General features: G+C 43.9%; 1 protein-coding gene across 13 annotated transcripts in view; it reads left to right on the top strand.

Moving 5' to 3' along the window:
• LOC115136133 (disks large homolog 2) overlaps positions 1 to 17,446 on the top strand; it is a 315,445-nt gene that overhangs the window by 174,373 nt on the left and 123,626 nt on the right. Inside the window, exon 1 of one of the 13 annotated variants that reach the window (XM_065023863.1) lies at positions 8,099 to 8,494. The exons of the other annotated variants lie outside the window; for them this stretch is intronic. Coding sequence (XP_064879935.1) covers positions 8,411 to 8,494 — 84 coding nt within the window. The 5' untranslated portion in view covers positions 8,099 to 8,410. Of the gene's footprint in view, positions 1 to 8,098; positions 8,495 to 17,446 lie in introns of those variants that run through there. 13 annotated transcript variants of the gene reach the window in all.

Genomic DNA, 17,446 nt, shown 5'->3' with positions numbered 1-17,446 from the left:
GGTTATTGACAGAGTCGAAAGCCTTGGCCAGGTTGATGAATACAGCTGCACAGTATTGTCTCTTAACGATGGCGGTAATGATATATCGTTTAGGACCTTGAGCGTAGCTGAGGTGCACCCATGACCAGCTCTGAAACCAGATTGCATAGCAGAGAAGGTACGATGGGATTCAAAATGGTTGGTGATCTGTTTGTTATCTTGGCTTTCGAAGACCTTAGAAAGGCAGGGTAGGGGCCTCCCGGGTGGCGCAGTGGCTAAGGGCGCTGTACTGCAGCGCCAGCTGTGCCGCCAGGGACTCTGGGTCCGCGCCCAGGCTCTGTCGTAACCGGCCGTGACCGGGAGGTCCGTGGGGTGACGCACAATTGGCCTAGCGTCGTCCGGGTTAGGGAGGGGTTTGCCGGTAGGGATAGCCGTGTCTCATCGCGCACTAGCGAAAGCTGTGGCGGGCCGGGCGCAGTGCGCGCTAACCAAGGTTGCCAGGTGCACGGTGTTTCCTCCGACACATTGGTGCAGCTGGCTTCCGGGTTGGATGCATGCTGTGTTAAGAAGCAGTGCGGCTTGGTTGGGTTGTGTATCGGAGGACGCATGACTTTCAACCTTCGTCTCTCCCGAGCCCGTACGGGAGTTGTAGCGATGAGACAAGATAGTAGCTACTAAACAATTGGACACCACGAAATTGGGGAGAAAACAGGGTAAAAAAGAAAGAAAAAATAAAGGCAAGGTAGGGTCGATATAGGTCTGTAGGAGCTTAGGTCTCTTTGAAGAGGGGGATGACCGCGGCAGCTTTCCAATCTTTGAGGATCTCAGACGATATGAAAGAGTGGTTGAACAGGCTAGTAATAGGGGTTGCAACAATTCTGGCAGATCATTTTAGAAGGAGATGGTCTAGATTGTCTATCCCTGCTGATTTGTAGGGGTTCAGATTTTGCAGCTCTTTCAGAACATCAGCTATCTGGATTTCGGTGAAGGAGAAATGGTGGAGGCTTGGGCAAGTTGCTGTGGGGGGTGCAGGGGTTTTGACTAGGGGTGGCCAGGTGGAAAGCAAGGCCAGCCGTAGAAGAATTCTCATTGAAATTCTCAATTATTGTGAATTTATCGGTGGTGACAGTGTTTCCTGAACCCTAACCGGTTACAATTTCACTTACATGGTCAGTGACGCACTAACACACAGTTAAGGAAGTCCAGGGAAGGCTTGTTCGTTCAGGAAATGTCCAGTTGTGAGTTGCACAGATTGTGTTGTGGGGTTTGAGACCCATACTTGGTGAGGCCTGTGATTGGCTGACCAGGTCAGGTGACTTTGGTCAGCAGCATGTTCTAGAAAGACCCCTAGCAACACCCCTAGCAACAGAGTGGCAAGGACCAGAGGTGTGAATGTCTCTCTGACTCCCAGGGCCAGCGAGAAGGTAGGAGATGAGGGTTAAAGTGCTGAGGGTTTTATACAAGCGGTAAAAATGGAAACGGTGAAAAAACAAGACAAAAAAAAGATTTCTACCCTAAGATAGCGGAATAAATTGATTGAACAAGGTTAGATGGACAATGAAACATTTTCTTAGATTTAAAAGATGAATGTTGAGTCACAAAAACACTACATGACTAAAGTATGTGGACACCTGCTCGTCGAAAATCTCATTCCAAAATGATGGGCATTAATATGGAGTTGGTCCCCCCTTTGTTGCTATAACAACCTCCACTCTTCTGGGAAGGCTTGCCACTAGATGTTGGAACATTGCTGCAGGGGCTTCCATTCAGCCACAAGAGCATTAGTGAGGTCAGGCACTGATGTTGGAGAATTAGGCCTGGCTCGCAGTCGGCGTTCCAATTCATCCCAAAGCTGTTCAATGGAGTTGAGGTCAGGGCTCTGTGTAGGTTAGTCAAGTTCTTCCACACGGATCTCAACAAACTATTTCTGTATGGACCTCGCTTTGTGTACAGTGGCATTGTCATGCTGAAACAGGAAAGGGCCTTCCCCAAACTGTTGCCACAAAGTTGGAAGCACAGAATAGTTTAGAATGTCATTGTATGCTGTAGCATTAAGATTTCCCTTCACTTGAACTAAGGGCTCTAGCCCGAACCATGCAAAAATCAAATCAAACTTTATTTGTCACATGCGCCGAATACATCAAGTGTAGACCTTACCGTGAAATACTTACTTACACCCCTTAACCAACAGTGCAGTTCAAGAAGTTAAGAAAATATTTACCAAATAAACTAAAGTAAAAAATTATAAAAAGTAGCACAAAAACATAACAATAACGAGGCTATATACAGGGGGTACCGGTACCGAGTCAGTGTGCGGGGGTACAGGTTAGAGTACATGTTGGTAGGGGTGAAGTGACTATACATAGATAATAAACAGCGAGTAGCAGCAGTGTACAAAACAAATGGAGGGGGGATCAATGTAATAGTCCGGTGGCCATTTGATTAATTAACTGATTATTCAGCAGTCTTATGGCTTGGTGTTAGAAGCTGTTAAGGAGCCTTTTAGTCCTAGACATGGCTCTCCGGTTCGGCTTGCCGTGCGGTAGCAGAGCAAACAGTCTATGACCTGGGTGATAAAAAAAAATCAAATAAAATCAAATCAAATTTATTTGTCACATACACATGGTTAGCAGATGTTAATGCGAGTGTAGCGAAATGCTTGTGCTACTAGTTCAGACAATGCAGTAATAACCAACGAGTAATCTAACTAACAATTCCAAAACTACTACCTTATACACACAAGTGTAAAGGGATAAAGAATATGTACATAAAGATATATGAATGAGTGATGGTACAGAGCGGCATAGGCAAGATGCAGTAGATGGTATCGAGTACAGTCTATACATATGAGATGAGTATGTAAATAAAGTGGCATAGTTTAAAGTGGCTAGTGATACATGTATTACATAAGGATGCAGTAGATGATAAGGGTATGTAAGGGTAAGGGTATGTAAACATTATATTAAGTAGCATTGTTTAAAGTGGCTAGTGATATATTTTACATCAATTCCCATCAATTCCCATTATTAAAGTGGCTGGAGTTGAGTCAGTGTGTTGGCAGCAGCCACTCAATGTTAGTGGTGGCTGTTTAACAGTCTGATGGCCTTGAGATAGAAGCTGTTTTTCAGTCTCTCGGTCCCAGCTTTGATGCACCTGTACTGACCTCGCCTTCTGGATGATAGCGGGGTGAACAGGCAGTGGCTCGGGTGGTTGTTGTCCTTGATGATCTTTATGGCCTTCCTGTGACATCGGGTGGTGTAGGTGTCCTGGAGGGCAGGTAGTTTGCCCCCGGTGATGTGTTGTGCAGACCTCACTACCCTCTGGAGAGCCTTACGGTTGTGGGCGGAGCAGTTGCCGTACCAGGCGGTGATACAGCCCGACAGGATGCTCTCGATTGTGCAGCTGTAGAAGTTTGTGAGTGCTTTTGGTGACAAGCCAAATTTCTTCAGCCTCCTGAGGTTGAAGAGGCACTGCTGCGCCTTCTTCACGATGCTGTCTGTGTGGGTAGACCAATTCAGTTTGTCTATGATGTGTACGCCGAGGAACTTAAAACTTACTACCCTCTCCACTACTGACCCATCGATGTGGATAGGGGGGTGTTCCCTCTGCTGTTTCCTGAAGTCCACAATCATCTCCTTAGTTTTGTTGACGTTGAGTGTGAGGTTATTTTCCTGACACCACACTCTGAGGGCCCTCACCTCCTCCCTGTAGGCCGTCTCGTCGTTGTTGGTAATCAAGCCTACCACTGTTGTGTCGTCCGCAAACTTGATGATAGAGTTGGAGGCGTGCGTGGCCACGCAGTCGTGGGTGAACAGGGAGTACAGGAGAGGGCTCAGAACGCACCCTTGTGGGGCCCCAGTGTTGAGGATCAGCGGGGTGGAGATGTTGTTACCTACCCTCACCACCTGGGGGTGGCCCGTCAGGAAGTCCAGTACCCATTTGCACAGGGCGGGGTCGAGACCCAAGGTCTCGAGCTTGATGACGAGTTTGGAGGGTACTATGGTGTCAAATGCTGAGCTGTAGTCGATGAACAGCATTCTCACATAGGTATTCCTCTTGTCCAGATGGGTTATGGCAGTGTGCAGTGTGGTTGAGATTGCATCGTCTGTGGACCTATTTGGGCGGTAAGCAAATTGGAGTGGGTCTAGGGTGTCAGGTAGGGTGGAGGTGATATGGTCCTTGACTAGTCTCTCAAAGCACTTCATGATGACGCAAGTGAGTGCTATGGGGCGGTAGTCATTTAGCTCAGTTACCTTAGCTTTCTTGGGAACAGGAACAATGGTGGCCCTCTTGAAGCATGTGGGAACAGCAGACTGGGATAAGGATTGATTGAATATGTCCGTAAACACACCAGCCAGTTGGTCTGCGCATGCTCTGAGGGCGCGGCTGGGGATGCCGTCTGGGCCTGCAGCCTTGCGAGGGTTAACACGTTTAAATGTTTTACTCACCTCGGCTACGGTGAAGGAGAGTCCGCATGTTTTGGTTGCGGGCCGTGTCAGTGGCACTGTATTGTCCTCAAAGCGGGTAAAAAAGTTATTTAGTCTGCCTGGGAGCAAAACATCCTGGTCCGTGACTGGGCTGGTTTGCTTTTTGTAATCCGTGATTGACTGTAGACCCTGCCACATACCTCTTGTGTCTGAGCCGCTGAATTGCGATTCTACTTTGTCTCTATACTGATGCTTAGCTTGTTTGATTGCCTTGCGGAGGGAATAGCAACACTGTTTGTATTCGGTCATGTTTCCGGTCACCTTGCCCTGATTAAAAGCAGTGGTTCACGCTTTCAGTTTCACGCGAATGCTGCCATCAATCCACGGTTTCTGGTTTGGGAATGTTTTAATCGTTGCTATGGGAACGACATCTTCAACGCACATTCAAATGAACTCGCTCACAGAATCAGCGTATTCGTCAATGTTGTTGTTTGACGCAATACGAAACATATCCCAGTCCACGTGATGGAAGCAGTCTTGGATTGTGGAATCAGATTGGTCGGACCAGCGTTGAACAGACCTCAGCGCGGGAGCTTCTTGTTTTAGTTTCTGTCTGTAGGCAGGGAGCAACAAAATGGAGTCGTGGTCAGCTTTTCCGAAAGGAGGGCGGGGGAGGGCCTTATATGTGTCGCGGAAGTTAGAATAGCAATGATCCAAGGTTTTACCAGCCCTGGTTGCGCAATTGATATGCTGATACAAGTTAGGGAGTCTTGTTTTCAGATTAGCCTTGTTAAAATCCCCAGCTACAATGAATGCAGCCTCAGGATATGTGGATTCCAGTTTGCAAAGAGTCAAATAAAGTTCGTTCAGAGCCATCGATGTGTCTGCTTGGGGGGGAATATATACGGCTGTGATTATAATCGAAGAGAATTCCCTTGGTAGATAATGCGGTCGACATTTGATTGTGAGGAATTCTAAATCAGGTGAACAGAAGGACTTGAGTTCCTGTATGTTGTTGTGACCACACCACGTCTCGTTAACCATAAAGCATACGCCCCCGCCCCTCTTCTTACCAGAAAGATGTTTGTTTCTGTCGGCGCGATGCGTGGAGAAACCAGCTGGCTGCACCGACTCCGATAGCGTCTCTCGAGTGAGCCATGTTTCCGTGAAGCAAAGAACGTTACAGTCTCTGATGTCCCTCTGGAATGCTACCCTTGCTCGGATTTCAATCAACCTTGTTGTCAAGAGACTGGACATTGGCGAGAAGTATGCTAGGGAGTGGTGCACGATGTGCCCGTCTCCGGAGTCTGACCAGAAGATCGCTTCGTTTCCCTCTTTTACGAAGTCGTTGTTTTGGGTCGCTGGCTGGGATCCATTCCATTGTCCTGGGTGAAACGCAGAACACAGGATCCGCTTTGCGAAAGTCATATTCTTGGTCGTACTGATGGTGAGTTGACGCTGCTCTTATATTCAGTAGTTCTGAATATAAGAGTTCTTCTCGACTGTATGTAATGAAACCTAAGATGACCTGGGGTACCAATGTAAGAAATAACACGTAAAAAGGAAGGAACGCGAAGCGAGGCGGCCATCTCTGTCGGCGCCGGAAGTTTATGGGCTTTCCTCTGACACCGCCTATTATATAGGTCTGGATTGAAGGAAGTTTGGCCCCAGTGATGTACTGCCCTCTGTAGCACTACCCTCTGTAGCATCTTACGGTCAGATGCCGAGCAGTTGCCATACCAGGCGGTGATGCAGCCGGTCAGCATGCTCTTGATAGTGCAGCTGTAGAACTTTTTGAGGATCTGGGGACCCATGCCAAATCTTTTCAGTCTCCTGGGGGGTGGGGGAATATTTTGTTGTGCCCTCTTCACGACTGTCTTGGTGTGTTTGGACCATGATAGATCGTTGGTGATGTGGACACCAAGGAACTTGAAACTCTCGACCCGCTCCACTACAGCCTCATTGATGTTAATGAGGGCCTGTTCGGCCCACCTTTTCCTTTAGTCCACAATCAGCTCCTTTGTCTTGCTCACATTGAGGGAGAGGTTGTTGTCCTGGCACCACACTGCCAGTTCCCTAACCTCCTCCTCCCTAACCGTCTCATTGTTGTCGGTGATCAGGTTCACCAATGTTGTCGTCAGCAAACTTATTGATGGTGTTGGAGTCGTGTTTGGCCACGCAGTCGTGGGTGTTGAGGGTCAGCGTGGCAGGCGTGTTGTTGCCTACCCTTAACACCTAGGGGCGGTCCATCAGGAAGTCCAGGATCCAGTCGCAGAGGGAGGTGTTTAGTCCCAGGGTCCTTAGCTTAGTGATGAGCTTCGTGGGCACTATGGTGTTGAACTCTGAGCTGTAGTCAATGAAGATTGTGTCATCTGTGGATATGTTAGGGCGGTATGCGAATTGGAGTTGGTCTAGGGTATCCTGGAGGATGCTGTTGATGTGAGCACTTCATGGCTACCGACATGAACAGCCCCAGACCATTATTCCTCCACCAAACTTTACAGCTGGCACTATGCATTGGGGCAGGTAGCGTTCTCCTGGCTTCCGCCAAACCCAGATTTGTCCGTTGGACTGCCAGATGGTTGGCATTACGCATGGTGATCTTAGGCTTGTGTGCGACTGCTCGGCCATGGACAAACAGTTCTTGTGCTGACGTTGCTTTCAGAGGCAGTTTGGAACTCAGTAGTGAGTGTTGCAACCAAGGACAGAAGCTCTTCAGAACAAAAAGAGCATAGAATGTGCAGGGAAAGGAAAATGTGGAAAATATAACTAAAATGAGCAGAGAAATGGAGTGTGCATTTTGTAGTTTAGGGGACTGGTGCATGTTTACAAAAATATATATTTTGTTGTCACAACCCAGCACGAGGTCTTGTGGTGGTAACTCTGAGGTAGTGAGTAATTGTGTCTTCTTTTTTACGAGAACAACGGGTACAGATGTAGGATCTTAATGTGATCACTCTTTTGTTGGCGAGAATTTTCCTGCACAGTCAGAAATGCAATCTTGTAGTGTATTCAAGGTTTAAAAAGGCTTCTAAAGTTTGTCATTTCTACTTTAAAATGTCAGACTTGATTTGCCCTAATGAAAAAAATCTACCTCTACAAAAAATCTCATTAATAATTTGTATTTCAAATCAAATCATCCAATCAAATGTATTTATAAAGCCCTTCTTACATCAGCTGATATCTCAAAGTGCTGTACAGAAACCCAGCCTAAAACCCCAAACAGCATGCAATTTCCTGTTGTTGCAGTATTATTTTGCTGCTGTAGCAAACTGGCTCAAATTAAGATCTTACATCTGTAGTACCCACGTTACCGTACACTAGCGTGACTCATGGAAACAGACTCTGTGTGTTCCCCAGAGGGTCCTACTCACCATGACCCTGTGTGAGAGTGTGTGTATTAAACCTGCCAAGCTGGAAGGCACCATTGATTTAGCAGCAGCTTTCCCCCGTTCCACTCTCAACCCTGCTGCCCAGGGGGGAGGGGGAAGAGAGAGAGAGATGCATTCTGGCCCCGGATGATGTACGGCACTGGGCCGGGTGATAGCAGAACCTCCTCTGGGTGCTAGGGCTCTAGACAGGCAGTTTACAGGACTAGATGGGTGCTAAGGATTCTAAGACATGCTCAGTGTCCATCCCTTCTTTCTGTGATATGTAAATAGAGCTGCTGCAGACCCCCACCCCCTCTCTCACTCTCACATTCATTCACTCACTCACTCACTCACTCACTCACTCACACACTCACTCACTCACCGGGAGTGTGTGTGGGTGAGAGAGAGACCTTCTTCTGCTGTGCTGAGACGCAGAGAAAGCGAGAGAGAAAGAGAGAGAGAGGCTCTCTATGCTCAAGTCCTACTCCTGCTTTCTCTCTTTCATCATTCCTCCCTCCTGCTCTCTCTTGCCTGTGGAATATACTGACAAGGAATAGTCTCTCAGACACATGTGTGTCTAGAGCCTTTTAGGCTTGCAAACAAAACAAGTGCTTTATTTCTTTGCTCTTGAATATGTTTGCCTCGATTTTCTATGCCAAGAAGCTAGGGAGAAGACTTGTACAGAATGCGAGGAAAGCCAAAATGCCAAAAGATACGGTAGGTGTACGTTTTTTTTCTGATTTATTTCGGTCAACAAATACAGTGTCATGGTATAAGAAGAATACAAAGTGAAAGTGTCCATCTGGATATAAGAAGCAGATTATGCTGTGCTCAGCTTTCTTCAGTGTTTATTTTTTTGAAATTCTCAGTTTTGTGGGCTATGCAATGTCTTCTTTAAAAGCATCTGTTCTGTCTCATTCGAGAGAGTGTGAGAGAGACACACAGAGGGAGAGAGTATGACAGAGAATGATGTCACATAAGATCTGATCATTATACTCTGATCTGTGGTACTCAACTGTATCTTTCTCATTAACTGCGCAAGATCCTCTTATCTGGCCTCCGGTTACATTTCTCCTCCGTCTTTTAAGTCCCAGACACAAGTTTGACAATGTGCCTGCTGCACTAGCAGATTTCATCCCGACAGAGTCTTAAGATAAATCAGCATGGCTTCTGATTAGTCCAAGGGCAGTTGCTTGCATTGCCTCATTTGTCTCAATGTTCCTGTTTAACGGACAGTCGGATTGCAAAGGGTGTTTTGGTCCTGTAAGGAGTCCTACTGAGATTAAAACAAGTCCTGCTGAGATTAGGCTGTCCTAATATGGACACCTTGTCTGTGCCATATGTCACCTGGGATAGTGTGTGGTTAATGTGACTTAAGCAATGGCGAAAGTAAGCCTTCTATTTTGGAAGTATTTAATCTACTGTGTGCTTTTTACAGATTGCTGGGAGAGCCTTACATCACTAGAGTTTCCACCTATTTATTTTTGCCCTGGAAAATTTGAATTGTAATATCTTTGAATAGAATAGATCCTAAGCTTTTTATAAACCAGAATGTTGAAACTTAAATAGAATAAGCAAATGGTGAGTTTTTCAGCTGTTTTCAGTTGGTTTTCAGCTATTCAAAAGGTAGCTAGCAGCAGCATCAACAGGTTTCTGCTCTGGGGCTAAGTCACTTGCTCCCAAGCTGGTTATACTGCAAACAGCTTCCTCCTGGTGCTTCAATCTAAGCAAGCAGTACAGTAAAAAAAAAAATGGTGCTCTATGGCTTATATTGCGACATGGATTTGTTCACTTAAACACCAAGATGCAAAGCGTTGCCTAGCAACTATAGAGCTGGTTTGCAAGGAGGCGGCAGTGGGGTGCATTGATCCAGAGAGCAGACAACAGGGGTCAGGGATAAGGTAGTCCCGTGGGAAGACATCCTTCCAAATCACTTCTTATTGACTCAACTATTGGAAGTCTGGAGATATTTTATATTGAATTTTGTGTTTGAATGGAAACTTAACGCATTTCGTTGGCTCTGAATAGAAACAACATTACTTCCTATCAGGAGAGGAATTTTTTTAACTTGTTTTGTCCGTACTTCCTTTCCTACTGTATCGGACAAGGAACGTTTTAGTCGTTTTAGTAGCATTCTTTTTTGTGTCTTATGTTATCTAGCTTGTTGTTAGTCAGAGAGTAGTTATTTTAGTGTGATGTATTTTTGAATGGATGGATAACTAAGCAAGGCTCTTTCTTGATCACTATACTCACAAGCACCTTTCCAGTATGTTATGAGCTAAAGAACTTGGCCATTACCTCACACTTGCCTCCACTGAGAGAAAGCACATTGCATTACACAAGCACTCTTATTACACACAGCCACAAAACATTGGCATTAGCACGCTGGCTCGCAGCCACTCACTCATGTGTGCGTGAGCAAGTGTGTGTGTGTGTGTGTGTGTGTGTGTGTGTGTGTGTGTGTGTGTGTGTGTGTGTGTGTGTGTGTGTGTGTGTGTGTGTGTGTGTGTGTGTGTGAAGCTGAGTGTGAATGAGCAACAGGGATAGCAGAGAGGAGTGTGTGCCTCAGCACAGTTGGGAAGCAACTAATTGGTCCTCTGTGTCAGCTCTTCTACAGCTCTTCTAAGTCACAGAGTTATTGTAGGGGGCTTATAACTGGTTCAGTGTGCAGCTGTGTGTTAAGGTAAACTGCTCTGTCTAAACAAGAATGAGTTCATCTGAATCACTGGCTACATGTTGAGAGTTTGCAAGTCAGGTGTCTGTCCAATCATCGGCGACTTGCAGGTTTAGCCTAATTCGGTATATGGCTTGCCTGCATTGGGAAAAAACTGTGATGTTTCACAAATGCAGTGATTCCTTAGGCTATTGTCATACTTCAGTAAAAGTAAAGATACCTTAATAGAAAATGACTCAAGTAAAAGTGAAAGTCACTCAGTAAAATACTAATTGAGTAAAAGTCTAAAGGTATTTGGTTTTAAATATACTTAAATATCAAAAGTAAATGGAATTGCTCAAATGTACTTAAGTATCAAAAGTAAAATTATTAATCATTTCAACTTCCTTATATTAAGCAAACCAGACGGCACAATATAATATTTTTTTTGACAGACAGCAAGGGGCAGAGTCCGCTGATTAGAAGCAGTAGGGATGACCAGGGATGTTCTCTTGATAAGTGTGTGAATTGGACCATTTTCCTGTCAAAATGTAATGAGTACTTTTGGGTGTCAATAAAAAGTACATTATTTTCTTTAGGAATGTAGTGAAGTAAAAGTAAAAGTTTCCAAAAATATAAATAGTAAAGTACAGATACCCCAAAAAACTACTTAAGTAGTACTTTAAAGTATTTTTACTTATATACTTTACACCACTGAGGAGTATTTCTCATGGGAAAATGCAGAAATGTATGTCAATAAAAAATAATTTGCCTTGCAGGTCAGGCTTACTATTCTATAGCAGCCTGTTGATGAAATTACAGAAATGAATGAATGAATTAATGATGTTGGCGAGGCTGCCGTTTTGTTGTTTTTTGAATTTAGCTTGAAGGGTACCTACCACTGGAGGCTCCTCAGAGGAGGAAGGGGAGGACCATCCTCCTCAGTGAATTTCATTTAAAAAAGTAATATTTAAAAAGTTATAATTTTTAGATTAAACTATACTAAATATATTCACGTCACCAAATAATCTATTAAAACACACTGTTTTGCTATGAAGGTCTACAGTAGCCTCAACGGAACTCTGTAGGGTAGCACCATGGTGTAGACGGAAGACAGCTAGCTTCCGTCCTCTTCTGGCTACACTGACTTCAATGCAAAACCTAGGAGCCTCATGGTTCTCAGACCCTTCCATAGACTTAAACAATAATTATGCCAACTTCCGGAGGACATCCTCCAACCTATCAGAGCCCTTGCAGCATGAACTGACATGTTGTCCACACAATCAAAGAATCAGAAAATTAATATAGTACTGAAAGCATAATCTACAGCTAGCTAGCACTGCAGTGCATAAAATGTGGTGAAGAAGAAGCAAGAGAGAGATTTTGTCTTTTTTCTTCTTCTTCACATTCAGTTTCCCTTACTTAGCAAGCAAATACTGCTAGCTAGTTTAGCCTGCTCAAACAGAGGGATTCTATGTTAGCTAGCTGGCTATGACTATCCAACACAACAGTGGAACTCTTCCAAGTCAAAGTAAACTTTTGGTTTTACTAATTTATTGCCACCCGGGCCGGCCAGTGTAACTGCTCAACTGCTAACTGACTATACACTGTAAAGTTACTGCATGATTGTAGCAGGGTTAGCTAACGTCATAGTCAACATTGTTAAGCGGAGCCCAAGAGCAGACTCAGATGCGGAAACAGGGATGAATGAACCAAAATATTTATTGTTACACAGGGAGATCTGGAGTGCAGATCCGGGGAAGCTCGGATGAGTTGCAGAAAAAACAGATGTGGAGACTGAGGTTGGAGTTAGCTGAGTAGAACAGGGTAAACAGGTCCTGAGTGGAATCCAAGGTAGTGGTGTTGAGTAAAATCCAGAGCAAGGTAGTTGGGTGGTGAGATGTAGACAGGAGCCAGAGACAGAGCAGTAACTGCAATGAGAGGATAAACGGTGTCAGGCAGGGAAACAGGCACAGCAGAGTAATAGGAGCTTGAATAATCATAAATGGCTAGAATCATAAACTGACTGAACAGAGATTATAATCTGGCAGAGTGGAAGTGGCAGGACTGAGAATTTGTCGAGGTCTTGATTATGGAATGAGTTGCAGCTGGTAGGGATCTGCTCTGACTCCAGCATACCAGTCTCCAACCACACAATCACACAGAGAGGGAGCGGGAGAGAGAGAGAGTGTGTATACAAGGGGAGTAGCTGCAGGTCAAGAAGACACCGGATGAACACCAGAGGGGGTAGCAGGAGCAGATGTGACAAACATAGCTAATAGAACTAACGCTTCTATTAGCTATGTTGACTATGACATTACTTTAGCTAAAATGGTGACAATTATGTTTTTTTTCCGCTTGATCAGATACAGCTGATGTGTTGTGCGTTGAAGTCCACAAGCGAAGGGAAAAGGTGAGAGGAGGAGAGTGCATAGATGAGAGAAGGAATACAACGTGGCTGCTATGAATGTGAACTGTGTTTACGCGAGACCAGGCATGTATTCATTCCTCTGATTCTGTTGAAAAACATTTCTTAAAAGGAAGGAAACGGAACAAAACGGGGATAAACATGCCTGAATTTGTCCAATAGAAACTCTCATTTGCAACTGCTGGACTAATGATAACACCTTGCTGTCTGTCCATGTGTCACTGTCTGTCACCTCACCGTTTTCTCTCGACCTGTGTGCACTTACGTTGTAAACTTTCATTCATAGGCTAGGTTGTAGCAACCTCATGAGTATCATGTAGTAGCCAATAGATCGATTTTACAGTACATTGAGCTGGGTGAATTCGGAAAGTATTCAGACCCCTTCCCTTTTTCCACATTTTGATACGTTACAGCCTTTTTCTAAAATTGATTAAATAAAAAAAATTCTTCATCAATCTACACATAATACCCCATAATGACAAAGCGAAAAGAGGTTTTTGCAAATAAAAAAAGACAAAAACACATAAGTATTCAGACCCTTTGCTATGAGACTTGAATTTGAGCATCCTGTTTCCACTGATCATCCTTGAAATGTTTCTACAACTTGATTTGAGTCCACCTGTGGTAAATTCAATTTATTGGACATGATTTAGAAAGGCACATAGCTGTTTATATAGGTCCCACAGTTGACAATGTATGTCAGAGCAAAAACCAAGCCATGAGGTTGAATGAATTGTCTGTAGAGCTTAGAGACAGTATTGTGTTGGCAGATCTGGGGTAGGTTACCAAAACATTTCTGCAGCATTGAAGGTCCCCAAGAACACAGTGGCCTCAATAATTTTTACATGGAAGAAGTTTGGAAGCACCAAGACTCTTCCTAAAGCTGGTCTCCTGGCCAAACTGAGCAATCGGGGGAAAAGGGCCTTGGTCAGGGAGGTGACCAAGAACCCGATGGTCAGTCTGACAGAGCTTCAGAGTTCCTTTGTGAAAGTGGCAGAACCTTCCAGAAGGACAACCATCTCTGCAGCACTCCACCAATCAGGCCTTTTTGGTAGAGTGGCCAGATGGAAGCCACTCCTCGGTAAAAGGCACATGACAGCCCGCTTGGAGTTTTCCAAAAGGCACCTAAAGGACTCTCAGACCAAGAGAAACAAGATTCTCTTGTCTAATGAAACCAAGATTGGATTCTTTGGCGTGAATGCCAAGCGCCACATCTGGAGGAAACCAGGCACCGCTCATCACCTGACCAATACCATCCCTACAGTGAAGCATGGTGGTGGCAGCATCATGCTGTGGGGATGTTTTTTAGCAGTAGGAACTGGGAGACTAGTCAGGATCGAGGGAAAAATGAACGGAGCAAAGTACAGAGAGATCCTTGATGAAAACCTGCTTCAGAGCACTCAGGACCTCAGGAAGGAGAAGGTTCACCTTCCAACAGGACAACGACCCTAATCACATAGCCAAGACAATGCAGGAGGGGCTTTGGGACAAGTCTCTGAATGTCCTTGAGTGGCCCAGGCAGAGCCCGGACTTAAACCCGAACATCTCTGGAGAGACTTGAAAATAGCTGTACAGCTTGAGAGAATCCTACAGAGTAGAATGGGAGAAATTCACCAAATACAGGTGTGCCAAGCTTGTAACGTAATACCCAAGAAGACTTGAGGCTGTAATCGCTGCCAAAGGTGCTTCAACAAAGTACTGAGTAAAAGGTCTGAATACTTATGTAAATGTCATAGTTCCATTTGTTTTATTTTTACATTTGCAAAAATAATCAAAAACCCTGTTTTTGCTTTGTCGTAATGGGGTATTGTGTGTAGATTGATGAGAGGGAAGAACTATTTAATACATTTTAGAATAAGGCTGTAATGTAACAAAATGTGGAAAAAGTGAAGGGATTTCAATACTTTCCGAATGCACTGTACATAAGGGACTTTATGTTCATATCCCGTACTGCATTCATAATAAACATTCTGTAAATGCTCATGTAAAACATAACCAAAATATTAACTTGCAGTTGTCAACATAAGTTGATAAGCTTTTACGGTATGCTTATGAAATGCTTATGCACTGCAAATGGATGTATTATTTATGGCATATGAATGTGTTATGAATGTAGGTACTCTTCAAGTAAAGTGTTTCCAACATTTTTAGGTTTGACTCACGGAAACTCATCAGTGAAAGTGCTGCTCAATCTAATGCCTAATTGAATTTACATATTAGATTTGGAATGTTGCTGTCACGTTCTGACCTTTATTTCCTTTATTTTGTCTTTATTTAGTATGGTCAGAACGTGAGTTGGGGTGGGCAGTCTATGTTTTGTGTTTCTATGTTTGGTTTCTGTTTCGGCCTAGTATGGTTCTCAATCAGAGGCGGGCGTCGTTAGTTGTCTCTGATTGAGAATCGTACTTAGGTAGCCTGGGTTTCACTGTTGGTTTGTAGGTGTTTGTTTCCGTGTGTGTGTTTGTCGCCACACGGTACTGTTTCGGTTGTTGTAGATTTCACGTTATCGTTTATTGTTTTTGTTCGAGTGTTCATTTGTCTTTATTAAAAACATTATGGACATTTAGCACGCTGCATCTTGGTCCGATCCTTACTCCTCTTCAGACGAAGAGGAGATCTGCCATTACAGTTGCTGTTATCTAAATAAATGTAACTTTTAAAGATTTTGAAAAGCAAATTAAACATAAGGCCAAAACAATGAATGCCCACCAAAGTAAATTTCACGATATCATATATTTCTTCTTATCAGAGTCAGTCGGCCTATAGACATTTCTCTAATATTCCACTTCGAATTGTGACCTGAAACACAAGAACAAATCCAAGCAGCGATAAAATCTAATTGAAAGAGGACTGCTTTTGTTATTAGATTACCAGAGCAGTCGCTGCTGCCAGATTTACTCATAGGAAATCCTTCCAGAAATAGCCCATTTAATTGTCACACAAATAAAATATGTATTTTCCACTTGAAGAAATACAGAGTTGTGTTTGCTAAGCAGCACTGACATAGAGTCTGAAAAAGGGCTGTTCTTTCTGTACTCTTCCTCTAATGGCTACTTTTTTTCTCCATTTAATAATTTGAACATTGATGTTGTGAAAATCATTTCCAACAAGCAAAGTCAGAGGAGAGATTCAAATATGTTGATTTCCAATTGATAGACTTACAGTTGTCCTATTCTTTTCACCCTTCTTTAAAGTTTGTGTTGTTCTCAAGTTTAATAATAAGGTATTTGGGAGGAAAAAAACTTGCAGTAATGCAAAGCATGTTTCTCAGCTCCAGCCTGCCAGGTCACAAGCCTTGGACTGCATTATTTGACGTGTTTTAAAATGGAAAATTACCATTTTATTTTACTTTGTTTCCAATGGGGTTATACGTACAGTTTTTGCGTTTTCAAGGTCCTATGGTTTTCAGTGTTTCAGTTTAGGTTTTCTCCCAGTTGCAGTGTGTGGTTTTCTGGCACCTACTTTCGCCTAAAGACCTAACCGTCGGGGTTAAACCTCAGCGTAACCCTATAGAGGTTCTTGCAGTCACTGTAGTCATCATTTTGATTAGCTGCTGTCATCAATTTGACGAGGCATGTCGATATTTCACGGTTCCAAAATCCGACTTTTTTGCATCCATCATGTTGCGCCATTGTTATGTTGTTAGTTCATGATGAAGATCCATTGATATCAGGTCAATCACTCCTGAAACAATTGTTGGGAAACGCATAACTTGTTTATTGACGTGGCAAGCACAAACAGAAGGTTGTGTCAGAAGTGCCCCTTGCATTACAGAAGGTTATGTCAGAAGTGCCCCTTGCATTACAGAAGGTTATGTCAGAAGTGCCCCTTGCATTACAGAAGGTTATGTCAGAAGTGCCCCTTGCATTACAGAAGGTTATGTCAGAAGTGCCCCTTGCATTACAGAAGGTTATGTCAGAAGTGCCCCTTGCATTACAGAAGGTTATGTCAGAAGTGCCCCTTGCATTACAGAAGGTTATGTCAGAAGTGCCCCTTGCATTACAGAAGGTTATGTCAGAAGTGCCCCTTGCCATATTTAAATTTTACTAGGCAAGTCAGTTAAGAACAAATTCTTATTTACAATGACAGACTACCAGGGAACTGTAGGTTAATTGCCTTGTTCAGGGGCAGAACAACAGATGTTTACCATGTCAGCTCAGGGATTAGATCCAGCAACCTTTTGGTTCCTGGCCCAACACTCTAACCACTAGGCTACCTGCCACCCCATAAAGAAAGTGATGTCAGAAGTGCCCCTTGCCATTCCCTCAATTTGAAAAATCTGAAATAATGTCCCCATGAAAAGTCAGTTGCTGTTCCTAATTGTATTGGCCATTGTTGAAGACCTCTCCTGGACCTTAACATTATTTAAAAAACACAAATCCTACGGTGACTATACATTTTCCGGTCCAGTAGTCATTTCAACAAATGTATTATTTTATTCCCTCAAACAAGGGCGTACCACATCATCTTGTCACCCCAAACAAGGGCGTACCACATCATCTTGTCACCCCAAACAAGGGCGTACCACATCATCTTGTCACCCCAAACAAGGGCGTACCACATCATCTTGTCACCCCAAACAAGGGCA

Source organism: Oncorhynchus nerka, linkage group LG10, assembly GCF_034236695.1.
Source record: "Oncorhynchus nerka isolate Pitt River linkage group LG10, Oner_Uvic_2.0, whole genome shotgun sequence".
Lineage (NCBI taxonomy): Eukaryota > Metazoa > Chordata > Actinopteri > Salmoniformes > Salmonidae > Oncorhynchus > Oncorhynchus nerka.
The sequence above is the reverse complement of the archived record's forward strand: the minus strand, read 5'-3'. Positions and strand labels throughout refer to the sequence as shown.